The following is a 24,474-nucleotide window of genomic DNA, read 5'->3' as shown; positions in this document are numbered from 1 at the left end:
AAAGGAGTCAATGAATAATTTTTTCAAAACACTGTAACAAAGGTCTCCATCACATATATGTAATACGTACATGTATTAATATAAATATACGCACATATAACTGAGTGCTTGTAGTATGGATTAAATAAAATAAAATGGGCCCTAGAGTTCACATTTTGAATGCTAGTATTTTGCTGAGGTGGACAGATGAATGCCTGTAAAAGTGGACAAAGAAGCAACATAAACTCAATTCCTTTTCAGTAATCCGGATTCAAAAGCTGAATTGCCAACATGTGTATTGTAGGAGTAAAAGTCCTTCAAATGGGGCTGGGGAATCATTTGCCAAATGGGTTCAAGCTGTCACCCTGCTCACAACTATGTGTTTATACTGGCAGAGCCTGGAAGCTTCACTAAGTGTTTTCAGGGTTGGGTTTTTTAAGTACTCTGTCAAACTCATATCTTTTCTGGGTCAGCTTAAAGCATCTTATCCAGTTAATTCTTTTTAGTTCAGTTCATCTTCTCTCAAAAGGAAATGGGTCATTTAAGGACAAAGTAGAGCCACCTATAAGCTATCTACAGGGCTGCTGGACCAAGTGAGTCAGCTGGCATCCCAAAGCAGAGACTGATGGTGGCAGGTTTACTGGTGGCCATCTCAGGACTCTGTTAGCTCTGGATTTTACTGTCGGTCATTAGGTAGTCTCTCTCTGTCTCTGGGAGTGTGCGAGTGTGTGTGTGTGAGAGAGAGAGAGAGAGAGAGAGGGAGAGAGAGAAGTGGTCAGAGAGGAACAGAAAGTGGGGACGTTTGACTGATAGAATTGAATCTGAAATGAAGGATATTATGGAGGGAGTACAGTATTGCATACTGCTGTATCAGCAACAATTCTGTAGGGGCAAGATGACATCTCTCTCATGGCCTCTGTTACTCTCCAAGTTCCGTTGAAACCAACACCATGGTGTTTTTCCAGTGCTTCCCCCTTCCTGGGACCTGCCCATTCAGCCACCCCCACCCCAGTCCACTTGGTTAAGGGATTACTTCTGACAGTCATGATTGTTGAACGTGATGTTGCCCTTCGGCTGAGTTGATTTGTCCAACAGAGGAGCTTACCTGAGTGGAAACCATCAGAGTCCTTCCCCAGACACTGACATTGGGGCTGAGAGAGACAGAGCTTTTGTAATTCTCCAGCTTGTTTTATATACAAGCATTCGAGCTAGCCAAGCTGACTATTCTGTGATAGCCAAAGAGAAGCCAAAGATCCCAGTAGGCAAAGAGAAAAGGAAGAAAGCATGTGCCCAGAAAGAAGCAAAGACGAGACAGAAAACTTTACAATATTCAAGTCCTTGATTCTAGTTTATTTCTGAGCCCAGTTGCAGTCCAGCCTTACTTCGTCAAGAATTACAATTAATTCCTTTTCTACTTTTGCTTGAGCTAACTCAAGCAAACTTCTGTCGCTTGCAACCCTAGAAATCCTAAGTGACACACCCTGGATTATGTACTTCCATTGCTGCCCTTTGTGGTGTGTGTCTGGTTCCATGCCTGATGGGAGGCGATATCTCTCTCCCTCTGGCTCATGCTGATAGGCTTCAGATGTCTGAGATCAAAAGAGTCTAAAAGGCTAGAGCTAGTCACCCAAGTTTCCATTCAGTAAAAAGGGTGTCTATTTGGATCTACTGGACAGTGAAGCCAGAGGGGGAGGAGCAGAGATCCTGTAGAGAGAGAGATGAGTCTGTCCAATTTTATCTCTAGATTCCTGTCTCGTTGATGTCTCCAACTGGGCTTAGAACTCTTCTTATATCACATGACTCTCCCACTTAAAAACTTCCAGTGACTTCCCACTACCGGTTGAACACCACTCAGACACCATGATCTGTTGTCCAAGCTCTCGATGATTTGGCACAAACTCACCTTCCAGTTTTAGTCCCCAGATATCTCCATCCCATTTCGCACTTCCTGTTCCCTAAAGGTACAAGTGCTTTCATGTCTGCTATCACTGTTACTGTAGTGGGAAGTCTGTACCTGTCCATTTTTTCAGGGTTTGTTTCATGTTAGCCTCCCAGAAAAATTAAACACATCTACCTTTGTACCAGTAGGGTAAGAGAAGGTTACCTTCTCTGTATATATTACAATATTGAAGGTTATTACTCTTTGTAACTTTGTCAGTGTAATAGACATTATTTTGGTTACTAATGAGGTGGAATAATTTTTCATGCATTTACAGATAATTTGTAATTCTTTTGTATATTGAGTTTTTATGTTCTGGGCTAGGTTTTCTATTGTGCACTATGACTGTCCCATTGATTTATAAGAATTCTTTATTAACGATACTGACTCTTTGTCTTATATGTTGCAAAATGCTTCCTTAGTGGATTGTTTTATTTTATTATTGTATATGATGTTTGAGGTATAGGATCTTATATTTTTTTAAAGGATTTCATTTGTTTATCTGACAGAGAGAGACAGAGAGAGTGTGTGAGAGAGTGAGCACAAGCAGGAGGAGCAGCAGAGGGAGAGAGCGAAGCAGGTTCCTCCTGAGCAGGGAGCCCGATGCAGGGCTTGATCCCAGGACCCTGGGATCATGACTAAGCTGAAGGCAGACGCTTAACTGACTGAGCCACCCAGGTGCCCCTATGATTTTGTATTTTTGTGAAATTTAATGTATTGCTTTTTTCCTTTGATGATAGCTATCTAAGGGTTTTTTTTTTGTTTTTGCTTTTTGTGGTTTTTTTTCATGCCTTAGAATGGTTGTTATTTTTCTTTTAATCACTGTATATCTTATCTCCCACCTAGAATGAAACTCTTTTTGAGAGAAAGGTCTGTTTCCAAAGTTGTATTGCTTGATTCTACTCTCTGCCCGGTTTCAGTATAAGTGATTAGTAAGTGACAGTTAATTTATTTATTGGTTGTTAAACCTTCTAAAATGGCCCCATTGATCTATGCCTCCTGATAGTCACACCTATGTGGAATACCTTCCTTTTGAAAGTGTGCTGGACCAGTGGTTTGCTTCTAATCAATGAAGCATGACAAAAGGAATGGATAAGATTAAGCTATAAAAAACTGTGATATTGGGGGCACCTGGTCGTGTAATTGGTTGAGCTCAGGAGCTCAGGAGCTTAGGTCATGATCTCTAGGTGGTGGAATCCAGCCCTGAATAGGGTTCTGCATTTAGTAGGGAGGCTACCTCCCCTCTCCCTCTGTCCCTCCCCCTGCTCAGGAGCCTGTGCACACTCTCCCTCTTCAAAATACATAAGTAAAGCTTTAAAACAAAACAGAACAAAACTGAGAGCCCTATTGTTTTGTTCTCTCTTGCTTGTTCTGTTGATGCCTTTTGCTCTTGGGAGGTTTACATGACAAGGAGCTAAGGGGAGCCAACGGTCAGTGAGGAGTGGAATTCTACCAAAAACCATAAGAGCAAGCTTGGAAGTGGATCCTTTCCTAGTTGAGCCTTGAGATGGTTATAACCCTGGCTGTATTAGAGAAAAAACCTGGGCCACAGTGCTCGGCTAAGTGATGCCCAGATGCCTGACTCACTGTGAAATAACAAATGTTTTAAGCTTTTAGGTTTGGGGGTGATTTGTTACACAGTGATAACTAACACAATTGCTGGGGGAAAAAAAGACTTCTTCTCTTTGGATACTATTTCTTTGACCTTTATTGACCCCCCCCCCCCACCTCATTTACTAGCTCAAAAAGTAAAGGAGGACCTCTATAGGGAACTACATCAACCTTGGAAATCTCAGGTGTCTTTAACATGTTTCCAAGACACTGCTTACAGAGGGTGCTGCTGTATTTCTTCACTGTGGGTTACAGAACATGTTTATATTTATTCTTCTTTCCCACAGTGTCTGAGGAGGATCAGCTGCTGACTAGAGGAGTCCCCTGTGCTTTGCTGAGCATTGCGATGAGTTTGGGATTACAAACCTGGGACAGAGCTGGAACACCATGATTGGCTCTGTCACTGGATATGTGCTGGGCGTGAGAAGTCAGGGCCAGGAGCGAAGAATCACATGGGTGTCAGGAAGGAAAGGGACCCTCTGTGGTGCACAGTGGACATGGTATTTTGAAGATATGAAGTCTCTGTTGATTTTTAAGTAGATCCCCATGGGGTATGTAATAGAAATCCTCATCTGTGAGTCCTCCGACATTTTGAGCAAAGTTTACAATACTTCTTCATGCTTTCCTGGGAGTAGATGTGCAAGAGGAAGTGGGGAATTCTGTCTCCAGACGGGGCGAGAATGTACTTCGGCACAATTGCTGGAAGAAGAGGACGTTGCCAACCCACAGGCCACACTGGGATTGTGCTGAGGTAGCTCTCAAAAAGGCAGGGTGTCCATGTCCCTCACCTCCTGAGGCTCGGCTCCTAATCAGGGCCTGGTGCCTGGAGCCTGCATTCTGCTGTGGGATTGCCAGTGCCCAGCTGTGGTGCTCCCACTCCCACCCCCAAGACACAGAGTTTAGCTTTTCTTTCTCATCTCCTCTCCCTCCTTAGAATAAGTGGTTTTGCATTTTATTCGTCCAAAGCCCTGAATTTTTTTCTGTAAGAATTAATACTAAAAGTCGAATCTAGTACAATAAATCTCAGTTGATGCGTCCGCTAGACAGAGAGCGGGCTTCCTCCCTCAGATCAGCTAATGCCGTGTTAAAGGGAGGTGACAGCCTTTGCTTCTTTCCCCACTGAGCCGGGTTACCTGGACATCTTGAACTGAGGTGCTGTATCTTAAAAGACATCCAGATATTCTATTCTCTGCCGATAGACGAGTTTCACAGGTTTTCAAGGGATTTTTTTCAACATCTTTAAAAATATTTTCATCTGTTCATTTGGTTTTTAATCTTCACTGTGGCCGGGTATTTTTTGTACTTATAGGAATGAAGCAGGGCCTGGGCAATCAGAAATGATTAAACCCACACGGGGACCAGCAGACCCCAGGGTTTGAGTTAAATGGCTACCCTAGTGACTGCCGAAGACGGGAGCTGATGTGAAAATTGAAGCAATTACCTAGATCACTCAGGCAGAAGCATTTCTGAAGCTTTTTTTTTCCTTGAACAATCCAGATAATTGCTTCAATTTACACTTCTTACTGGCAGTAGAGACTGATGGAAACTGCTCTCTAGGAGTGAGCTGAGTAGAGAGAAGCAACGTTCTCACAAAAAGATCCTGATAACTCAGGAGACAATGGGAGTGTCGGGGAGAATTCAGTGCTTCCGGCCTTGATTTCTACAGGCTCCTGCCAGTCAAAGCAAGACTGTTCATCATTGCCTGAATGACCCACTCTCTGTTTTATCTCAGCAGTGATGTTTGAAGGCCATGCAAGTGTTGCTGGTGGAGGCACTGGATGAAAATGTGGTTAGGGAACTTCCAATCTGTTTGAAGCCCTTACCCTGTGCTACCCAGTCAGTTGGCTAACTGCCTTCCAAGGACCCATAAATCCCTGCTTGGGGAAGACCTTGCCGGGGCAGGAGAGAGAGGTGTGGAGTGGGTACTGTTCTGGACCATCATTCCACACCTGTTAATTGAAGCAGGAACCAACATCAGGGCAGCCAGACTTAATCATTCCCTTGCAGAAATGACTCATTAACTAGGGTCCTTGGTGGATTCATTTCTATAATGGGAAATTCATATTTTTGATCATTCGTTAAAAAGATCTTATTTATTTATTTGACAGAGAGAGAGAGACAGCGAGAGAGGGAACACAAGCAGGGGGAGTGGGAGAGGGAGAGGGAGAACAGGTTTCTTGCTGAGCAGGGAGCAAGATGAGGGGCTTGATTCCTGCACCCTGGGATCAGGGCCTGAGCTGAAGGCAGCTGATTAATGATTGAGCCACCCAGTTGCCCTGGAAATTCCTATTTATGAATGATGAATGAATAATGTATGACTGCATGAAAAACATTTATTGAGTTGCTACTTTGTGCCTGGCATCATGCCAAGCCTTGGAATGATTAACTTTATATTAATCGATACATTTTCCCCCTTTTTCTCATGTTTTCTTGGGAGGGGTGATTCCCCCAATCTCTTCACAATCTCTCCCAGACTTCACTTCCAAACCATTTTCTCACAGATCTCTCTTTTAATTCTCACTTATCCAGAATAGATAATATTTTTAGCGCCATTTCAACAGATGGAATAAAAAAAAATTCATTCAGAGAAGCTGAATACATTTTCCAAAGTTATAGAACTCATTAGCAGCAGAACAGGAATGAAAAATGTAGGTCCTGAGCCCAAGGCTCCATCTACAAGGCAACTTATTTTCAGGTTCATATATTCAATTCATTAGTCCTTGCCATTATCATGATCATGATGGACATGGATTGATCATTCAGAAATGGTCTATCAAGCATGTAAGTAATGCATGGTCCCCATTACATAGATACAGGTGCAAGACACACTCAAGACATTTAACAGAAAGAGCTGTGAAATGGAAAGCACTGGAGAATGGTACCAGACAATAACAGGAACATCATTGCAAGGCAGCAAGTGCTTAGGTGCCAAAGCAAAGATATTCAGGAAGGTTTTCAAAGGTCAATTTCTTGTTCTTTTGATGTTATAGGTTTTTAAAAATTGAGATACAATTGACATGTTGTATTAATTTCAGATGCACAGCTTAATGACTTGATATATGTATATATTGTGGAGTGATCCCCACAATGAGTTTAGTTAACCTATGTTCCCATACATAGTGACAAATTTTTTTCTTGTGAGGAGAGCTCTATTCTCTTGGCAACTTTCAAATATGCAACACAGTATTGTTAACTATCATTACCATGCTGTACATAACATCCCTAGGACTTACTTATCTTATAACTGGAAGTTTGTACTTTTGGCTCCCATCTTCCAATTCCCCCACCCCTACCCCATGCCCCTGGCCACCACCAACTTGTTCACTGTGTCTGTGAGTTCATTTTTGTTTGTTTATTTAGTTTCTACATATAAGTGAGATCATATAGTAGCCATCTTTCTCTGCCTGACTTATTTTACTTGGCATAATGCCATCAAGGTCCATTCATGTTGTTGCGAATGGCAGTATATTTTTATGGCTGAATAATATTCACTCACGTGTGTTAATATTCACTCACGTGTGTGTGTATGTGGGTTCTTTATCCATTCATTTCTTTTTTTTTTTTTAAGATTTTATTTATTTATTTGACAGACAGAGATCACAAGTATGCAGAGAGGCAGGCAGAGAGGCAGACAGAGAGGCAGGCAGAGAGAGAGAAGGGGAAGCAGGGATCCCGATGCAGGGCTCGATCCTGGGACCCTGAGATCATGACATGAGCCAAAGGCAGAGACTTAACCCCTGAGTCACCCAGGTGCCCCCTATCCATTCATTTCTTGATGGCTACTTGAGTTGTTTCCCTATCCTGGCTATTGTAAATAATGCTGCAATGAGCATAGGAGTGCATACATCTCTTTGAGACAGTGATTTCATTTCCTTTGGATAAATACCCAGAAGGGGGATTGCTGGATCATATGGTTGCTCCATTAAAAAAATTTTTTTGAAGAACCTCCATCCTGTTTTCCATAATGGTTGCACCAATTTACTTTCCTACCAACAGTACATAAGGGTTTCTATCTTTTTAAAACTATGGTAAAATATACCACAATAAAAAATACATATTCTATAGCATTAAATTTGCCATTTTAACTATTATTAAGTGTACAGTTCAGTGGTATTAGGTACCTTCACATTGTTATGCAATCATTACCGCTATCAATCTCCAGAACATTTTTTTTCCCCAAACTAAAACTCCATACTTATTAAATAATAACTCCCCATTCCCCCTTCCCTCATGCCCCTGGCAACTACCATTCTACTTTCTCTCTATAAATTTGAATCCTCTAAGTGGCATGATAGATATTTATCTTCTTATGACTTTCTTATTTCCCTTAACACAATTTCCTCAAGGCTCATACATATTGTAGCATATGTCAGAATTTATTTTTAAGTCTGAAAAACATTATATTGTATGTATATACCACATTGTATTTATTCATTCACCCATAGATGTATACTTGGTTTGCTTCCACATTTTAGTTAATGAGAATAATGTTGCTATGAACATGGGTGTACAAATATCTGAGTCCTTGATTTCAATTCTTTGGAATATATATGCAGAAGTAGAATTAGGATCATCTGTTAATCTATTTTTAATTTTTTGAGGAGTTCCATAGTGTCTGCACCATTTTAAGTTCCCACCAGCAGTGCACAACAGTTTTGATTTCTCCACATCTTCTTCAACACTTATTTTCTGTGTTTGTTGGTGGTGGTCTATAATAGCCTTTCTAATGGATGTGATGTGATATCTCATTGTGGTTTTGATTTGCGTTTCTCTAAGATTAGTGACATTGAACATCTTTTTATGTGCTTATTGGCCATTTGTATATTTTCTTTGGAGAAATACCTATTAAAGTCCTTTGCCCATTTTAAAGTCAGATTTTCTTTTATGTTTGATTTGTGGTAGTTCTTTATATATTCTGGATACCCCTTAATCAGTATATGATTTACAAATATCGTCTTCCATTTTATGAGTTGCCTTTTCACTCTGTTAATAGTATCCTTTGATATATAAAAGTGTATCATTTCGATGTTATTCAGTTTATCTATTTTCTCTTTTGTTTTCTGTGTTTGGGTATTTTTTTTTAAAGATTTTATTTATTTATTTGACAGACAGAGATCACAAGCAGGCAGAGAGACAGGCAGAGAGAGGAGAAAGCAGGCTCCCTGCTGAGCAGAGAGCCCAACTCAGGGCTTGATCCCAGGTTTTAACCCACTGAGCCACCGAGGCACCCCTGTGTTTGGGTATTTTTAAGTGCGGGCCAATCATAGACTTTCCCTAGGATTTTTCAATCCTGCCTAGTCCACCTCCTTTTTTTTTTTTTTTTTTTAACCTCCATCCCTTTGAATATTCCTTTTTAGCCACCACTGAGCTGTCTACCCAGGATATCTAACTTGTTTCTATGCTTCTTGAGGGTAATGATTTATTTTGTAACTTCCGCTCAAGTTGCACGTGGGCAGGAGGGGATGGGGGAAGTCTTTATCAAACCTTCTTTTAAAATTAATTAATTTACTTTGAGAAAAAGAGAATGAGTAGTAGAAGGAGCAGAGGGAGAGAGAAAATCTCAAACAAGCTCCCTGCTGAGTGTGGAGCCTGATGTCGGGCTCTATCTCACAACCTTGAGGTCATGACCTGTACTGAAACCAAGAACTGTATGTTCAACCAACTGAGCCATCTAGGTACCCCCTTTGTTAACCCTCTGGTAAAGAGTTCATTTAATAAACCTAACTTTATATATTTTGTGGTAGCAAATGTCATTTGCTCAGTTAATAGTTGATGAATAGATAGATGAATGAATAAACGAATAATGAATCCAGAGGCACACATGTCTTTCCATCCAGGTTATCCATGTGCATAAGGGTCTGGTAATCCTCTGTGGGTTTGGGGAAACTGGGGATTGGGCTCACCTCTCCAGTATATCATGAAGGTGACTGCTAAAGATAGTACATGTCTGAGTCAGAGCCTGAGAACTACTAAAATGATGAGAATTTGGTGCTTGGGCCTTTTTTAAAGCTACATTCCCTGCATCTGAGGACAGGAAATCAAATTGGTGCTGCTCATAATGGCTTATGAAAGTTTGTTTTAGTAGGTCTGTCTTTGCAGCTAGGCAGAAAAACTGTATTCCCAGGTGTACTTGCATTAAATCAACAGATGTATTCCTTAAATTAACTAAGTAACGCTTTTGTTTTACCACCATTTGTTCGACACACAACAGCAACAATCACCACCACCACCACTAACATTCAAGGGTTTGTAATATGTGCAAGTCAGGCACCATGCTACATGCTTCAAAAGTATTATTTCTTCTAATTCCCTCAAAACCTCTATGAGGTGATTATTATTCCAATGACAGAGATAAAATGGAGTCTTAAGGGAATTAAATACCTTTCCTTGGGTCTCACATCTAGTAAGTGGCTGGGCTGTTTACTTACTCAGGTAGCACTTCCTTCTAGGTTGGATTACTTATACAACACGCACTACTATGCAATAGATGCTAGAGATATAAAGATAAGGCAGATATCATTGCCCATGAGAATGTAGAGATAGAGATGTGCATAGGAGATTAGGAGTAGAAGAAGGAGGACACCTACCCTTTGTGGGCATTTAGTTAGTCAGAGAAGCCTTCCTAAGGAAGGAGGGTTGAGCTGAATCAAAGAGGAAAAGGTAGCACTGGAAAAGGAGAGTGGACATCTAATGGTTTAGCCAGCCCAGCACCATGTTCTTTTTCTGGGAATGACCTCCCTCTTCTTTTGGGACCTTCCCACTATGGTATTCCTCAAAGATCTTGCAAAGTTCTTCACTCTGATTGAGTCATCTAGGGCTAGACACCTAAGCCATGCCAATCATAGGCTTTCCCTAGTTTTTTTTTTTTTTTTTTCTCCAAACCCAAACCAAGCAGACATCTATCCTTATCTAGTGCTAGATATTGAAGAATGAATCCCAGGGACTTTTGGCAGGTGGGTTTCCTGACATTTGGAGTGATCTGGAGTGAGAGAGAATGAGGCCAATACAAAGAGGAAACAGGGACAAGAGATAGAGAGAGTGTGTGTGTTGGTAGCCTGCCTGTTCCCTGGCTCCATTGTTTAATCATTTTTTGAATAAGCAAGATAATCTGGATTCTTCTGATAAATTCTCCTTTTTCCATAGTAGCCCCAGTTGTGTTTCTATTAGTTTTTACTCTGCGAACCCTATTTAATATGCTTACTTAGTAATAGGCATGAATGGATGACTCCTAGAGAGCAAATGGCTACACAAAGTATCAGAACAAGCACAGAAATCGGTGAATGGTGGAAGACACAAGTAGTTTGTCAATGTGTAAACATTATGACAAGAAGTGTAGGAGATGAGACCAGCAAGTAGACAAAAATCTGATCATGGGTTCTATACTATGCAAAGGACTTTAGAACTTGATCCTGTATATATTCTGCTTATTCTACAGGTTCTAATTTGGCATTAGACAGAAGTTCTGTAAACCTCACTATCATGAATAGTAATTAAGAGGTTCTTAACCTGAAAATCACAGGCAGGCTTTTGTTGTCCCCAAATCCAATGAAATAGCATGAAAAATCTGTGGGTGTGTATGAATTTGTTTTTGGTTCTTGTTATGGAAAATGTCCTCAACTTTCATCAGATATTAAAGCAGTCCCTGATCTAACATATGTTGTGAACTGGTATGTGCAGGCATTTTAGGGAATGATGGCTTCAAATATTCATGCAAATCTTTTTTCCCTTAATTTCATCACAACTCTTACAAAACAGTTCAGCAAAGAGAAAATGCTTTATAACGTTTCTGCTGGCCATTGATTTAAGGCTTTTCCTTGGAGATCATGAAAACATGTAAAGAGGGGATATAGACCTGGTTTATATAGAGATTTTAACTGGGAATGCTGGATATGACCTCCACCCTGTTCTTGGCTTGGGCAGCCAGACCAGAACTATAGGCTTTCGGAGGTGGCATCTGGGGTACTACCGTTGTACCCAAAAGCCAATGTAAGTAGCATCCTTGTCCTTCCACCAGCAAGTGGAGAGACTACAAGTCCCAGGATTCTTCCACACTTGGAGCCGGGACGAGGGCGGGGCGGATCTCTGCAGTGACGTCACCATCCCGGGGCGAGACGGAGGTGGGCGGGGCGAAGGGGCGGGCCGGGGAGGTGGCGGAGCGCGCTGGTGCTGATGCAGGATGGCTGAGCGCGCAGGAGCCCGGGAGGTCTGAGCCGGGCGAGGCTCGCTCCCTGCGCATCGCCTAGTCCGCCGGCCGCGTGGTCGCGGGCAGGTGGGCCCGGAGCGCCGCGCCCGGCCGGGGCCAGGCCAGGGAAGGCAAGTCTGCAGGACCGGAGGGGCCGGAGGCTTATAGAAACCTGCCCGGTCTGGGAGCGGCCCGAGCTGCCCAGCCCGCCGAGTTCGCGATGACCTGCTGAGAAGCTTCGCTGGAGGCTGCAGGCGGTGCGGTTCGTGGCCTCCTCCCTCGTCCTGCTGAGCCCCGGCCCCCCACCCTTCCCCGCTCCCCCTCCCTGCCGCCGGCCGAGATGGCGGATCCAGCCGAATGCAGCATCAAAGTGATGTGTCGGTTCCGGCCCCTCAACGAAGCAGAGATTCTCCGAGGGGACAAATTCATCCCCAAATTTAAAGGCGATGAGACCGTGGTGATTGGGGTAAGTGTCCGGGATGTGTGGCTTCCCTGCTGCTTCGCGCCGCAGCCGGGCTCCCGAACGCCCCAGACAGCAGAGGTGTTCGCCACCCCTTCGGACATCCCCCACAGGGTTGCCCTCTCCCATAGACTTGAAGAGAAACCCCCTCCCCCACGCCCTGTAGTTCGCTCCCGGGCTGTGGAGGGGCGACTGGGGGCGGCAGGGCGGGCCCAGGTGGCGAGAGTAGAGGTGGGGGGCGAGGAAGGGTTCGGCGCCGCCATTGTTCTCGGGGTGGGGGCCCTCGTGGGCCTATTGTTCCCGGCTTGGCCACGCCGCGTGGGTTGAGTGCTCCCGTTACCCTCAAGCGGGGTTCTCACGTTCCCCTTAAAGTAGGATCTCTGCACCCCACAAATGATTGCAGGCATCAGTTCGATTTATCGAACACTTTACCTGTTCTTCTCACGACCTTTGCAAAAGGAAAAGAAAAAAAGGTACTGGAAAAATCCTAGCCTCGGCTGGGAGCTCCCACGCCGTGTAGACGCGGCTCCCCGCGGCGTTTCACCTTGCCCTGCGTGCAGAAGGCGGGGGATGTAGGGAACTGATGGCCTTGGTGTCCCCGGGAAGGCCTGGTATGTCTCCTGCTTCCTCTCAATCCAGGCTGCCCTGGAGGTGGTCTCCGGGTCTGACCCCTCCCCAGTGCGGCGACCTGGTGTCCACAGCCCCTCGGATGTTCCTCGCCCTGGATGGAGAGTAGGCTGTGTGCCCACATCTGTGGGGCTAGGGGTCCCTGAGCGCAGCCAAATAGCCCCTCTCTGCCAGGAGTAGAAGTTACTTTGTGTGGTTGGGTCAACCCCTTCCCCCACCCCCCACCCCCCCCACCTTTCCTTTCGTTCCCTCTTCCCCTCCTCCCACTTGGCTCCCTTTCTGCAGCCCGGGCTGCCGGTGGGGGCAGGGAATACCATTGGGTTTTAGTTCTTAAAGCAATATGTCAAATGAAATAAACCAGCCTTTCCCACCGCCCCCCCCCCCGCCCTTTCACCCTCTGTTGTCCCCAGCGTGTGTAGCTGACGGTGCCCTCTTTGTATGCGAGCCGCGTGGGGAGGGACCGACTTAATGGGAGCCTCCCGATCCCCGCTGACATATTCCTGGCAGCCCGCTCGAGGCTGCTGATGCAGCCTTCCCGTCCCTGGCATTGATTAAGTGATGTCATCCCGATTACTGAGCATGCTCCGGCTAACCCCCTCCCTCCGATTCCCCCAGTGGCTGGTGTATTTAGGTCAAGTGATTGACAGGTGACAGTTGATCCAGGGTCTCTGCCGGCGTCTGCCAAGCCTTTCTTGAGCACCAGAGGCTGACGTTTGCCGGCCCAAGCAGCCCCAGTATCCTCCTTCACCAAGGTTGTGCTGCAGTCCCTGCGAAGGGCCCCGGGGGACTAGCAGGTGCCAGCAGAATCGGTAGGCGGTCGTCCTCAGGCGAAAGGGAAAGGGTAATGGAGGCGAGGCCCTGGCCTTTGCTCAGGAGCTTCATCTCATACCTCTCTTAGAGAGGGAGCTCCCCGTGACCACCTCTTTCCCCCTTCCCATTTTCACAGTCATCTGGAAACCCTGACCTCCAAATGCTATGTGGATTGGTATTTATTCTAAGAGCTGACCTATGAGGGTAGGACAGAGGGCTTTTCTCTCCGCTTAGTGTTAATTTGAAGAGAAGGTGTATGCACAGTTATTGATGAGGAGGAGAATTCTATACTTAATGGCAGATATGGGATCTGCAGCCAGCACATGGGGCAGATAGGAGCTTGTTTGGGTTACACCTCTCAGCTGGGATCAGCCTACAGTCTGATTTGCTGTTTCCTGAGCTGTGGTTTAGATAGAGTGGGAGTTACTGGGGACATCTAGTCCCTTCCCCTTACCTTGTAACAATTTTTTAAACAAATAATTATGCAGCGCTAGAGGTTTTAAAGAAAAGACTGGAGTTGTTGTTTCTTCTCCTTCCACTTCTCCTCCTCCTCCTTCTTTCTCTCTTCCTTCTTTTTCTTCCTTTTCATCTTCCTCTTCTTCCTCCTCCTCCTCCCCCTCTTTTCTCTTCCTCCTCTTCCTATTCTTTCTCAGTCTTCTAAGAGGGATACACCAAGACTAATGAGATAGAATAATCCTCTTTGATCTGTGCTCAAGGCAGAGATCCTAAGAACTATACCTATTTCCCATCTAAGAATACATATGATACTGACTAAATACATTATAACGAAGTCACTATAAGTAATTTCAACAAAAAGTTGTGGATGTGAATATGCATGTAACTCTTCAACCGTAAAGTGAAAATTTTGATTATCTCACTATAATCCTTTAATACAACAGTTTTGAATTTTCTTTAAGAAGTTTATTTATTGAAATAAAGCATTCCTATAGAAAAGTGTTTTCATAGGGTACAGCTTATAAAGCTCTTATAAGTAACCACTGCCTTGTAACCACTGGTCAGACTAAAACAGACATTTTGGGGACCCCAGAAGTCCCATTAGGATCCCTCCCAGTCACTAGCTGCCTCTCCTTTAGGGTAACCACTCTTTTAACTTCTGATGCTATAAATTAGCTTTTTTTTTTTTTTTAATAAACCTGATATACATAAAACCCTATAGTATGTTTGCTTTCGTGTGTGGCTTCTTGCAGTCAGCATCATGCTTGTCAAATTCATCCATGCTGTGGTGTGTAGCAAGTTTGTTATCCTCTTTGTTCTGTAGTACCCCATTGTATGAACGTACCACAGTTTGTTCGTCCATCAACTGTTGCTAGACCTTTAGTTAGTTTCCAGTTCGGGGTTAATATAGACAAAGTTGCTGTGAACATTGTTTTATACATTTTTTGGTGAGAGTACACACAGAACAGAAGACTGTCAGATGCTGAAGATGTTGGGATTGTGCTAGGACCATTCTTTTCCAAAATAATAAAGTGTAACCAAAGGAAAGGACCATTCTAGCAGCTCTTATCATGTTTTGTACACTGAGTGGAATGGTTCCCACGTCGGTTCAGTTGCAATTAGCCCACATGGCTGGTTCAGTTGCAGGTGGAGACTGCCTTAGGTGAGCATTTCTTTCCTTGCTTGTAGAAGTGCAGATTGTGGGGATGACCAAAGAAGGCCAGAACCATCCAGAAATGTCAGTCATCTTCACTCCTAACAGATACATGTAAAAAATGAATTTCTGGGGAGTAGCTGTTAGTCTACATTCAGAATCCCAAAATTCTCTCTCTCTCTTTTTAAACCACAGTCATTTTTTTTCCTTTAAAGTTCTGTTCAATTTTTATGGAGATGTATGTTAAGAGAGATTATGCAGGTGGAGTTTCTAGATTTGTCTGTTTAAGAAAATGTCCTGTCTTGCAGGAATCACCTCTACCACTCTTGCATCCCCCCCGCCCCCAGCTCCTATACAAAGCTTCCTTTCTCTGAGCACCCCAGCCACAGTCTCTTCCCACTTTGAACTCCTATGGCAATATTTTGTATATGATCTTGTAACTTTGTTGTCTTAGATTGTTATTAGTTTTATCGTATGTCTAATGACATTGTAAGCCATGTATAGAGATACTGACCATCTGTATTTTGCTTCTTTGTACTTCCCAGGGCCTTGCCCACAGAAAGCACTTAATAAGTATTTATTGATCTCTTTGTTGAATCTAGAAATCTTCACTTTGGTATATTTAACTTATTTTGTGGGCTGTTAATTGGCTCTAGGCTTCAGGGAATCGGTAAAAAACCAGTTTTAAAGAGAAGTGCTATTCCTTTGAGCAGCCCTGGTAAGACAGCAGAATATCATAAGAAAATTGGGAAAGCACTACCTTCAGCTTTGTTAAAAATTTAAAAAGCTATCGACAGTGGTGGTGAGCTGGAAGTGGAGGGTGGGGATGGTCTAGTGATTAGAAAGGGACTCCACATAAATGAATTCTTCAGAGGAATAATATTGGATTTATAGCATATCTCGAAGTACACCCTCTCACCCGCCAACCCCCCTTCCCCCGTTGGCTGCTTGAAGTCCTGGTGAGTCAGCCATTACTTAAGGCTCTGACTATTGGTTTTGATCTATCTGTATTGATATAAACTCTGTCTTGGAGAGTTCCCAGTAAGGTTCTTTGAAATAGACCTTGACACTTACGTTTCCTCATTTGGGGCTTTCCTCTTCTTCAGAGTCCTAGGGAAGCAGTAAGTTCTGACCTATTTGACTTCAGCCATGATCTCTGAGCTAGTCAGTGGCATAGAAGGTGGCCTCATTCTGCAGGAACTTATATTAGTTGTGGGCAGTGAATGGGCAAGAAAGAACCAGGACCAAAACCTCATTCCAAGTTTGAGTTACTGTGGAGATTAAAGACTAAAGAGAAGTGAAGAAATATGGCTTAATGTTTTTCTTTTTGTCCATAGTAATGGTCTCTAAAACCAAGAATATTAAGCAGTTTTCATTTTAAATTTATATGGAGTAAAATCACTTTTTTGAGGATATAGTTCTATCCTTGGGGCTTTGAGAAGTACAGAGTTGTGTTGCTATGCTCTGTTAGTTTCCTTTTGTTGCTGTAACATAATTACAGATTAAAGGCTTAAAACTATACAAGTTAATTATCACACAGTTTCTGTAAATCAGAATCCATCAGAGCTGCTAGTTTCTCTGTTTAGAGTCTCTAAGGTCAAGGCCAAGCTACCTGGCAGGGCCATGTTCTGTTCTAGGGGCAAATCCACTTCTTTGCTCATTCAGGTTGGTGGCAGAATCCTTATGGTTGTAGGAGTGAGGTCCTGTTTCCTTGCTGGCTGTCAGGCCTGGCTGTTCTCAGATTCTAGAGTCCACTGCGAGGTCCTAGTCACGTGGCCCCCTTGTTGTCTTAAAAACCAGCAATAGGTTGGTCCCTCTCATGGTTCACATCTCCCCTGCAACTTCCATGGCATGTCTGTCTTCCTGACTTTCCTGCCTCCCCCTTCCACTTTTAAGGGCCTATCTGATTACTATGAGCCCACCCAGATAATCTGCGAACATCTCTGCATTTTAAGGTCATCTGATTAGCAACCCTAATTACATCTGCAAAGTCCCTTTTACCCTGTAACATTCGCGTATTCACAGATTCGAGCAATTAGAGTATGAACATCTTTTGAGGCCATTATTCTGCCTACCACACACCAGCATACTCAAGATATTAAAGTTTTGTTTATGCTCCCACCAAAGCCCTCATGCTACCCCTCTGTAGTCAAACTTTCTCCTGTCTCTTAACCCCTGATATCCACTTCCTCTTCCTCTCTATAATCTTTTTCTAGACTGTCATGAAAATGGAAACACATATTAAAGATCTTTTTGAGTCTGCGTTCTTCTACTTAAGAACTCTTAGAGAGTTGTGTTGTTGTTGCATGTTTCAATGGTGTATTTCTTTTTATTGCTTAGTGGTACTCTGTTACATGGATATAACACAGTTTGTTTATCCATTCTCCCAGTGAAGGGCTTTTGGGTTGTTTCCAGCTTGGATTGATGATGAATAAAACTGCCGTAGGTCTTTGCATTTAAGATTTGTTTTTTTTAAAGATATTTTTTAAAAGATATTATTTGACAGAGAGACAGGGCAAGAGAGGGAACACAAGCAGGAGAAATGGAAGAGGAGAAGCATGCTCCCTGCTGAGCAGGGTTCTGTCCCAGGACCCTAGGATCATGACCTGAGCCAAAGATAGATGCTTAACAACTGAGCCACCCAAGTGCCCCGCATTTAGGTTTTTGTGTGAGGGTAAATTTTTATTTCTCTTGAGTAAATACCTAAGATTATATCAGTCATATTTAACTATATGATTAACTCTAAGAAACTGCCCAACGATTTTTCAGAGTGGTCGTACCATTTTGTATTCCTTCCTAAAAGTAATATTTTAAGCCAGGATTTTATTTATTTAAAAGGTTTATTTATTTATTTATTTGAGAGAGAGGGCATGAGAGCAGGGAGAGCAGGGCAGGGGCAGAGAAAGAAGCAGACTCCCCACTGAGGAGGGAGCCAGACACGGGGCTTGATCCCAGGACTCTGGGATCATGACCTGAGCTAAAGGCAGATGCTTAACCAACTGAGCCACCGAGGGACCCCAGGCAGGATTTTAAAGAGTTTATTCAATCTCTGTGTCTAAGTGAATACTAATAGTAGTGTTCAGTAGTTGAGATAGATCAGTCCTTCATACTTCTGTGCCCTAAGTTCAGAGATGTTTATACCACTTGAAAATGAACTAGTGGTTTCCAGTAAACATACGCTCTGAATCCCTGGGATGAGTGAACACAAGAGAGTCGCTATATGGGCCCCTGAGGCCACTCTCTGTTCAAGGTGAGCACACAGTCGGTACTTCCTAAATGATTGGGGTTGGTAGAGGCGGCAGGGAGAGTCGGACAGAACTGAATCCAGTTTCACTAGCTAGCTGTGGGGCTGTTTTTCAAGTTGTTAAGCTTTTCTTGGCCTCAGTTTGATCATATTTAAAATGGAGATATAATTACTTATCTTACAGAGCCATTAGAATGAAATGAAAGGAAGTGGTCGAAAGAGTATCTAGCACAGAGAAAATGCTCAGTAAATGCTAATTACCCCCCATAGTTTCCTATTGGCCTTGTAATTTTCTCACTTTTCAGGATCAGCTTTGCCCCCCAAAATTATTGCCCTTAACTCTATCCCCTGGAAACCATTTGTACTCCCGTTTCTTAGGCTTTTGTTCACTCTCTTCTCCTGCTTGGAAGAGCCTCTTTTTTCATCTTATTTGTGAAATTCCTATCCACCCATGAAGGTAGAGCTCACTGTCTGTTTATTTACAGACTATATAAGATGATCCTTTTATTTGCAGTGATCATTTATAAGAAAGAGTGTGTGTGTGTGTGTGTGTGTGTGTGTGTGTGTGTGTGTGTTTTATGGGTCTCTGCCTCCTTCCCTGTAGTTGTTTCGTTGCTTAGTCAATGTACCTTGATTACGGCTTCCTTCATCTCTTGTTGGGTGTGTGGAATCAGGTCTCCATAAACACCAATTTCTGCATTACCTTAAATAACTTGGGTTATCACTGGGGATTTCCCTCTGCCTCCACCTGTGCTCGTCTGGCCCAACTCCCTTATTTAATGACAGTGTTTTCCATTCTTGGCTTTTCTTCCCCCATTTAAAATAGGAAACCTCCCCCACCTCTGGGTTCCCTTTGGTCCCTGCCTCAGATTTCTCACCTGTGTCTACTTATTAAACAAGCAAAAACAGAACTACCTGCTCCCTAATGATTTTTCTTGAGTTAAGAAAAACTAGTCCCATTGACAGATCCAATTTCACCTTATTTCTCTTGGGTTATTTACAAGGTCCTCTTTTTGTGGCTGAGAAAGCTCCTCCTTTAACCCATTTGCTGCACACCACCCAAGTTCCTTTCAGCAGGGGACTGACTTGTTGCATGTGTGGTAGCGCAGAAAGTGTGGGAGATCACGTAGAAAGTGTGGGAGAACATGGAGTTTCAGATTCCTCACAGTGGTTGGCTTAAGTTAGACAGCCCAGGACCATCTCCCTGCTCTGCACCTTTTAGTTGCGTGGACTTGGACAGACTGTTAAAGTTTCAGCCTCCTGGCCTGTGCAATAGGGCTAATACCATTGTCCATCTTGTAGGATTATTGTGATGGTCAGAAGAGTGAACGCACACAGAGTGCTGTGCACAGTGCCTGGTATAGAGCGGGCATTCAGAAACTGTCCGCTTTATAAGACCCACCAGTGGTTACTTCTCTGGGCTCTTGTCAGAGTGACTAATCTTGGGAAAGCCCAGATCCCTCTCAGCTCTCCTGGTACCCTCAGGTTGTGTGTGTGTGTGGGGGGGAAATTATTCTGACACTTGGAAAAATAGGAAGGAAGATTATTGTGATAGGTGTCAATGCTATCAGAATTGGGGAGACAAGTGAGGCTCAACTCAAGATACCAGGGGAGCTAGATTGTGGGGGTGGGGAGGTAGATGAATGGACAGCTCTTAAAGGAGGCATCAGGGGGAGGGGAGTTCTTGCTAAACTGACCTAACAGGATTCTTGCTGAAGGCAGGCCAGATATCCAGGTGTTGAGATCTAAGTACCAAGGTAATCAGGGGTGCTGAGATATTGAGGGTGGGGGGAATCTTTCTCTAAACTGCCCTAGCAGGTTTCTTGCTAACACTGGACTCTGCAGGGACAGACACGGAAGTTTAAGGTCAAGGCCCAGTTGAGAGGAGGGCTCAGAGGAGCCTGACTAAAGTTTGGTCAAGGAGAGAGCCTTTGTCAGCTGAAACCCAGATGATTCAGTGGGGGCATTCAAGACCTTCTGTATTTGGGGCCTGCCTGACTTCCTGACCTCACCGCGTCACCCCATGTTCCAACTATGCTTCTGTTCCCCAAATGATTAGGCTGCTAAGTGTCCCCACCCTACCCCAGCTGCTTACACCCCACATGCCTGGAAAAACTGTCCTCAAAGTGTAGCTAAATGGCAAGCATCCATTCGCTTTCAGGGTCTCATCCCATTAGGGCCTCCCCTGAGAATTTTTCTGACCAGCCCTTTTGCCCCTCAGCCCTGGCCAGAATTAGACACTTCCTCTTGTGCTCCCCTTATCCATGGATAGCTCCTGACTGACCTTCCCCAGCACTGTGTTTCATTTATTTGGGTATATAGGTCCTTTCTTTCAAGAAAACTGAAAATCCTTTGAAGGAAGGAAATGTGTGCCATTTTTAAACATCTCCAAGGACTGGAACAGTGCCTGAAACAGAGGAGATGTTCAGGACCAGATGTCTTTGGAAAGAAATAGAAGAGTGATCATCCTAGGCTGTTAGATGTTACAGTCTGGAGTTATTTGCTTGGGTTTTTACCTTGACCCCTCGCCAGCCCTGGTAATTTGTTTTTCTTACCTTGGACATCTTCGTGGTTTTATTCTGACTGTCTCAAATGAAATAGCTTTTTCAGCGTTCTGACATATTTCATGTTCATTGCAAAAATACTCAGATCATGCAGAAAAGCAAGAAGAAGGTGTAAAAAACACTTTTAATTTTATGAACCAGGAAATACTATCGTTAACGTTCATTGTGTATCTCAGAACCTTTCCATTCTATAAAATGCCATACTTTGTTTTAAACCAAAGATAGGATTTTGTAAAAATCTGTTTTGAAACCCACTGTTTTGCTTAATGGTATACTTGGGATATCAGCTTTTTTAGAGGCTGCATATAATTCTATTATATATCTAATCAATACTTTAACCATTTCCTAATGTTAGACATTTAGATGTTTCTGCTTGTTTTTCTTTCTGTATAAACAGAGTGTGATAAACATTGGTGCACACATCTTTTTGTGCACTTGATTGATTGTTGTTTTAGAATACATTCTCCAGAATTGGGATTGCTGGGTAATAGGATATAGAGGATTTTAAGGCAGCCATAGCTTTTTGAGAGAGAGCAGTTCAGAGATGATAAATTGTCCTGTTTTATACTCTCACTTCTTTGCCTACCAGCTGGAATTGCGGCCAGTTTTTCTCATAAGGCATCCCTTCATACCTGAACTAAATTAGATTCTTACCAAGAGTATGTGCTCTGTCATGCACTGTTAACCCGTAAAGCCAGAACACGGCAATGCCTTCAGACTTCTAATGGAAACCATACGATTTTGTAGGCTGTCTCTTGTCAGTTTCAATATCCCAAAGGATGTTGTTTCCTGGAAGTGATCAAAAGCTAACTCTGTCTCTCCAGGCAGAAAAAGATAGAGGCCAAGATTGTAGTCTTAAAGAAAAATAGGGTGGATGCACTCTTTCTTCTTGGTGCTAATCTTGAATGGCCTGTGATATTTTCTGGGCAGTGAGTGTTAGTAAGTTGAAAAGGGATCAAATAACCCTCACAAAAAAGCCCTAGAAAGAGTGCCCCTCCCAATGCCTCTGATTATTAGGTACTCTTTTAAGAAACTTATTGTATAAAATTCCAAACATGCACCAAGTAGAAATAATAACAAAATGTACCTCACGAACCTATCAACCAGTTTAAGTATTAACAAATGACCAATTTTATTTTTTGTATCTTCTTCTACTAAACTTTCCTCCCTAAATTACCTGATTGTTTTAAAGTGAAATCTCACATTATTTTATCCCTAACCTATCACACCACACAAACACACACACACTTGTGTGTGTATGTGATACATATATATATATATATATCTCCTATATATATATATATATGATCAGTTCTCTTTTAGAACCTCAATAATATTATCACAACTAAAATATGAGCAATTTTTTAATGTCAAGTACTCCGATTTCCCCCCTCTAACTTCATAAATTTCTTCTGCAACTGGTTTGCTCAAATCAGAATATTAGGTGCTATTGATTTTAAGTGAGAAAATGCTCTTACATAATCGACCTTGAAGCAAGAAAAGGAGGCTTTTGCTCTGGAGTCATGTGAGACAGTAGAACCACACACAGGGCAATCAGGCTAATCAGGATTTCCGGCCCATCTCCCTTAACAATAGTCACATCCCACTTATTCTTTCTAATGAACCAGTGCCAACAGTTCAGTGTCACCCAGAAAAGCTATTTAAAGAGCTTTGTGCGTTATAGCTTCTCCCCCGTGCTTTCGCCTGGGTTTAGTTGGTTGTATAAACATTAGGAAAGCAGCAGATTGAGATTCACTCAGTTGTCTTCTGAGCTTAGTACCACCCTTATCAGATCGGTACCAACTACATTTACAGCAATTCTTTTAGGTGTTTCTAGGTGTATCAATATTTATTACCTTTTCAGTCCATGAATACCCATCCTTGATGTGAATTGAATATTGGAAAATAAATCCAACAGAGCTGAAGGGAAAAAAATGTATGTGTGAGAACAGAATCCACTGCAACATAATACTTTAAGGAAAAAGGTTTGTAGTTGTCTTTTTGTCTTTTGTATTCCTTTTCTCACTTAAAAAAAAAAAAGCTTTGCGGGCATCTGGGTGGCTCAGTCAGTTCAGTGTCTGCCTTCTGCTCAGATCATGATCTTGGAGTTCTGGATCAGCCTCCCTGCTCGGTGGGGAGCCTGCTTCTCCCTCTCCCTCTGCCTGTCACCCCCCCAGCCCCCCAGCCCCCCACCCCCCATGGCTTGTGCTCTCTCTCTGTCAAATTAAAAAAAAAAAAAAAGCTTTGAAGGGAGATGGAGTTGGAGAAAAACTACAAATTAAAAAAAAAAAATCTTGGTAATTTATGCTTTAGCTTCTTAGACTGCAGTGTATGGTTGTAAGAGCTGCCGATCAACAATAGTGTTTTAGAAGCCATTTGTTGGGGCGCCTGAATGGCTCAGTTGTTGAGCATCTGCCTTCAGCTCAGGTCATGATCCAGGGTCCTGGGATCAAGCCCCGCATCAGGCTCCTGGCTCGGCAGGAAGCCTGCTTCTCCCTCTCCCACTCCCCACTTGTATTCCCTCTCTAGATGTCTCTTCTTCTCTGTCAAATAAAATTAAAAAAAAAAAAAAAAAAAAAAAAAAGAAAAGAAGCCATTTGTTTAAAGATCTCAGCAACACAATTCTGGACTGACACGTCTCGGGGACTCTTACTTTCTCCGGCCCTCTCATAGAGCAGTCTCTCCCATTTTTAGGTTTTGTTTTGCCTCATGAAACGAAAAGCAGTCTGCTTTAATTCATTGAGGAGGTTATTTCATAGCTTTTTTTCTGAACAACTGTCTGGTACCTCACTCCTCAGAGATTATTGATTTTCTTCTGGGAATCTGGCTAAATAATAACCCCATGTGACATCAGAAACTTTGGATAGTCTTGGGGGAAGGGATTTCTGCTTCTCTGTCATAGCTGTCTCCTATCTCATAGAGGGGCACTCATTCCATCCCGACTGGTGAGTGTCCAGACCAGTCTTGGTCCTGGTCACTGGTAAGCAGGATTCCATGAGAAGTGGTTAGTTCCTTCCAGTATCTAGCCTTTGTGGTGAGTTGACCTCTGTGGGGTCTGGCTTCCTGGGCTGGCTTCTAGGAGTTATTCTTCTGTCTCCTCTGTGCATGCTGCTGAGTGGGTAAGTTAGGCTGTGTCCACAGATTCAGGCCAAGGTGGGCTGATCTCAAGGTCTGGAAAAGGATGGGTTGCTGGATGGAGGGGTGATGAGTTAAGGAAAGTAGAAAGACCACGTAACCCTACTCACTTGGCCAGGTTTGGTATTGGGGTGATGGGAGTGGTGCCCTACCCAAGTGGACCTGGAAACTTCAGCAAACTCTCCCACCATGCAGGTAGGAGGGGCTGATGGTTAGGGGAGGCTTCTGGCTTTTTGGGTCCTTTGTACCGATGTCATCCTATAGCATCAAAACCTCCTAACTAGGGGCGCCTGGGTGGCTCAGTAGGTTAAGCC

The 24,474-nt window shown here is 43.3% G+C and overlaps 1 protein-coding gene across 1 annotated transcript in view; it reads left to right on the top strand.

Moving 5' to 3' along the window:
- The first annotated feature begins 11,646 nt into the window (after nt 1–11,646).
- KIF5C (kinesin family member 5C) overlaps nt 11,647–24,474 on the top strand; it is a 157,057-nt gene continuing 144,229 nt past the window's right edge. The window contains exon 1 of the mRNA XM_032356183.1: nt 11,647–12,177. Coding sequence (XP_032212074.1) covers nt 12,052–12,177 — 126 coding nt within the window. The 5' untranslated portion in view covers nt 11,647–12,051. The remainder of the gene's footprint in view (nt 12,178–24,474) is intronic.

This window comes from Mustela erminea, chromosome 8 (assembly GCF_009829155.1).
Source record: "Mustela erminea isolate mMusErm1 chromosome 8, mMusErm1.Pri, whole genome shotgun sequence".
NCBI lineage: Eukaryota > Metazoa > Chordata > Mammalia > Carnivora > Mustelidae > Mustela > Mustela erminea.
This window is presented reverse-complemented; position numbering and strand designations above follow the sequence as displayed.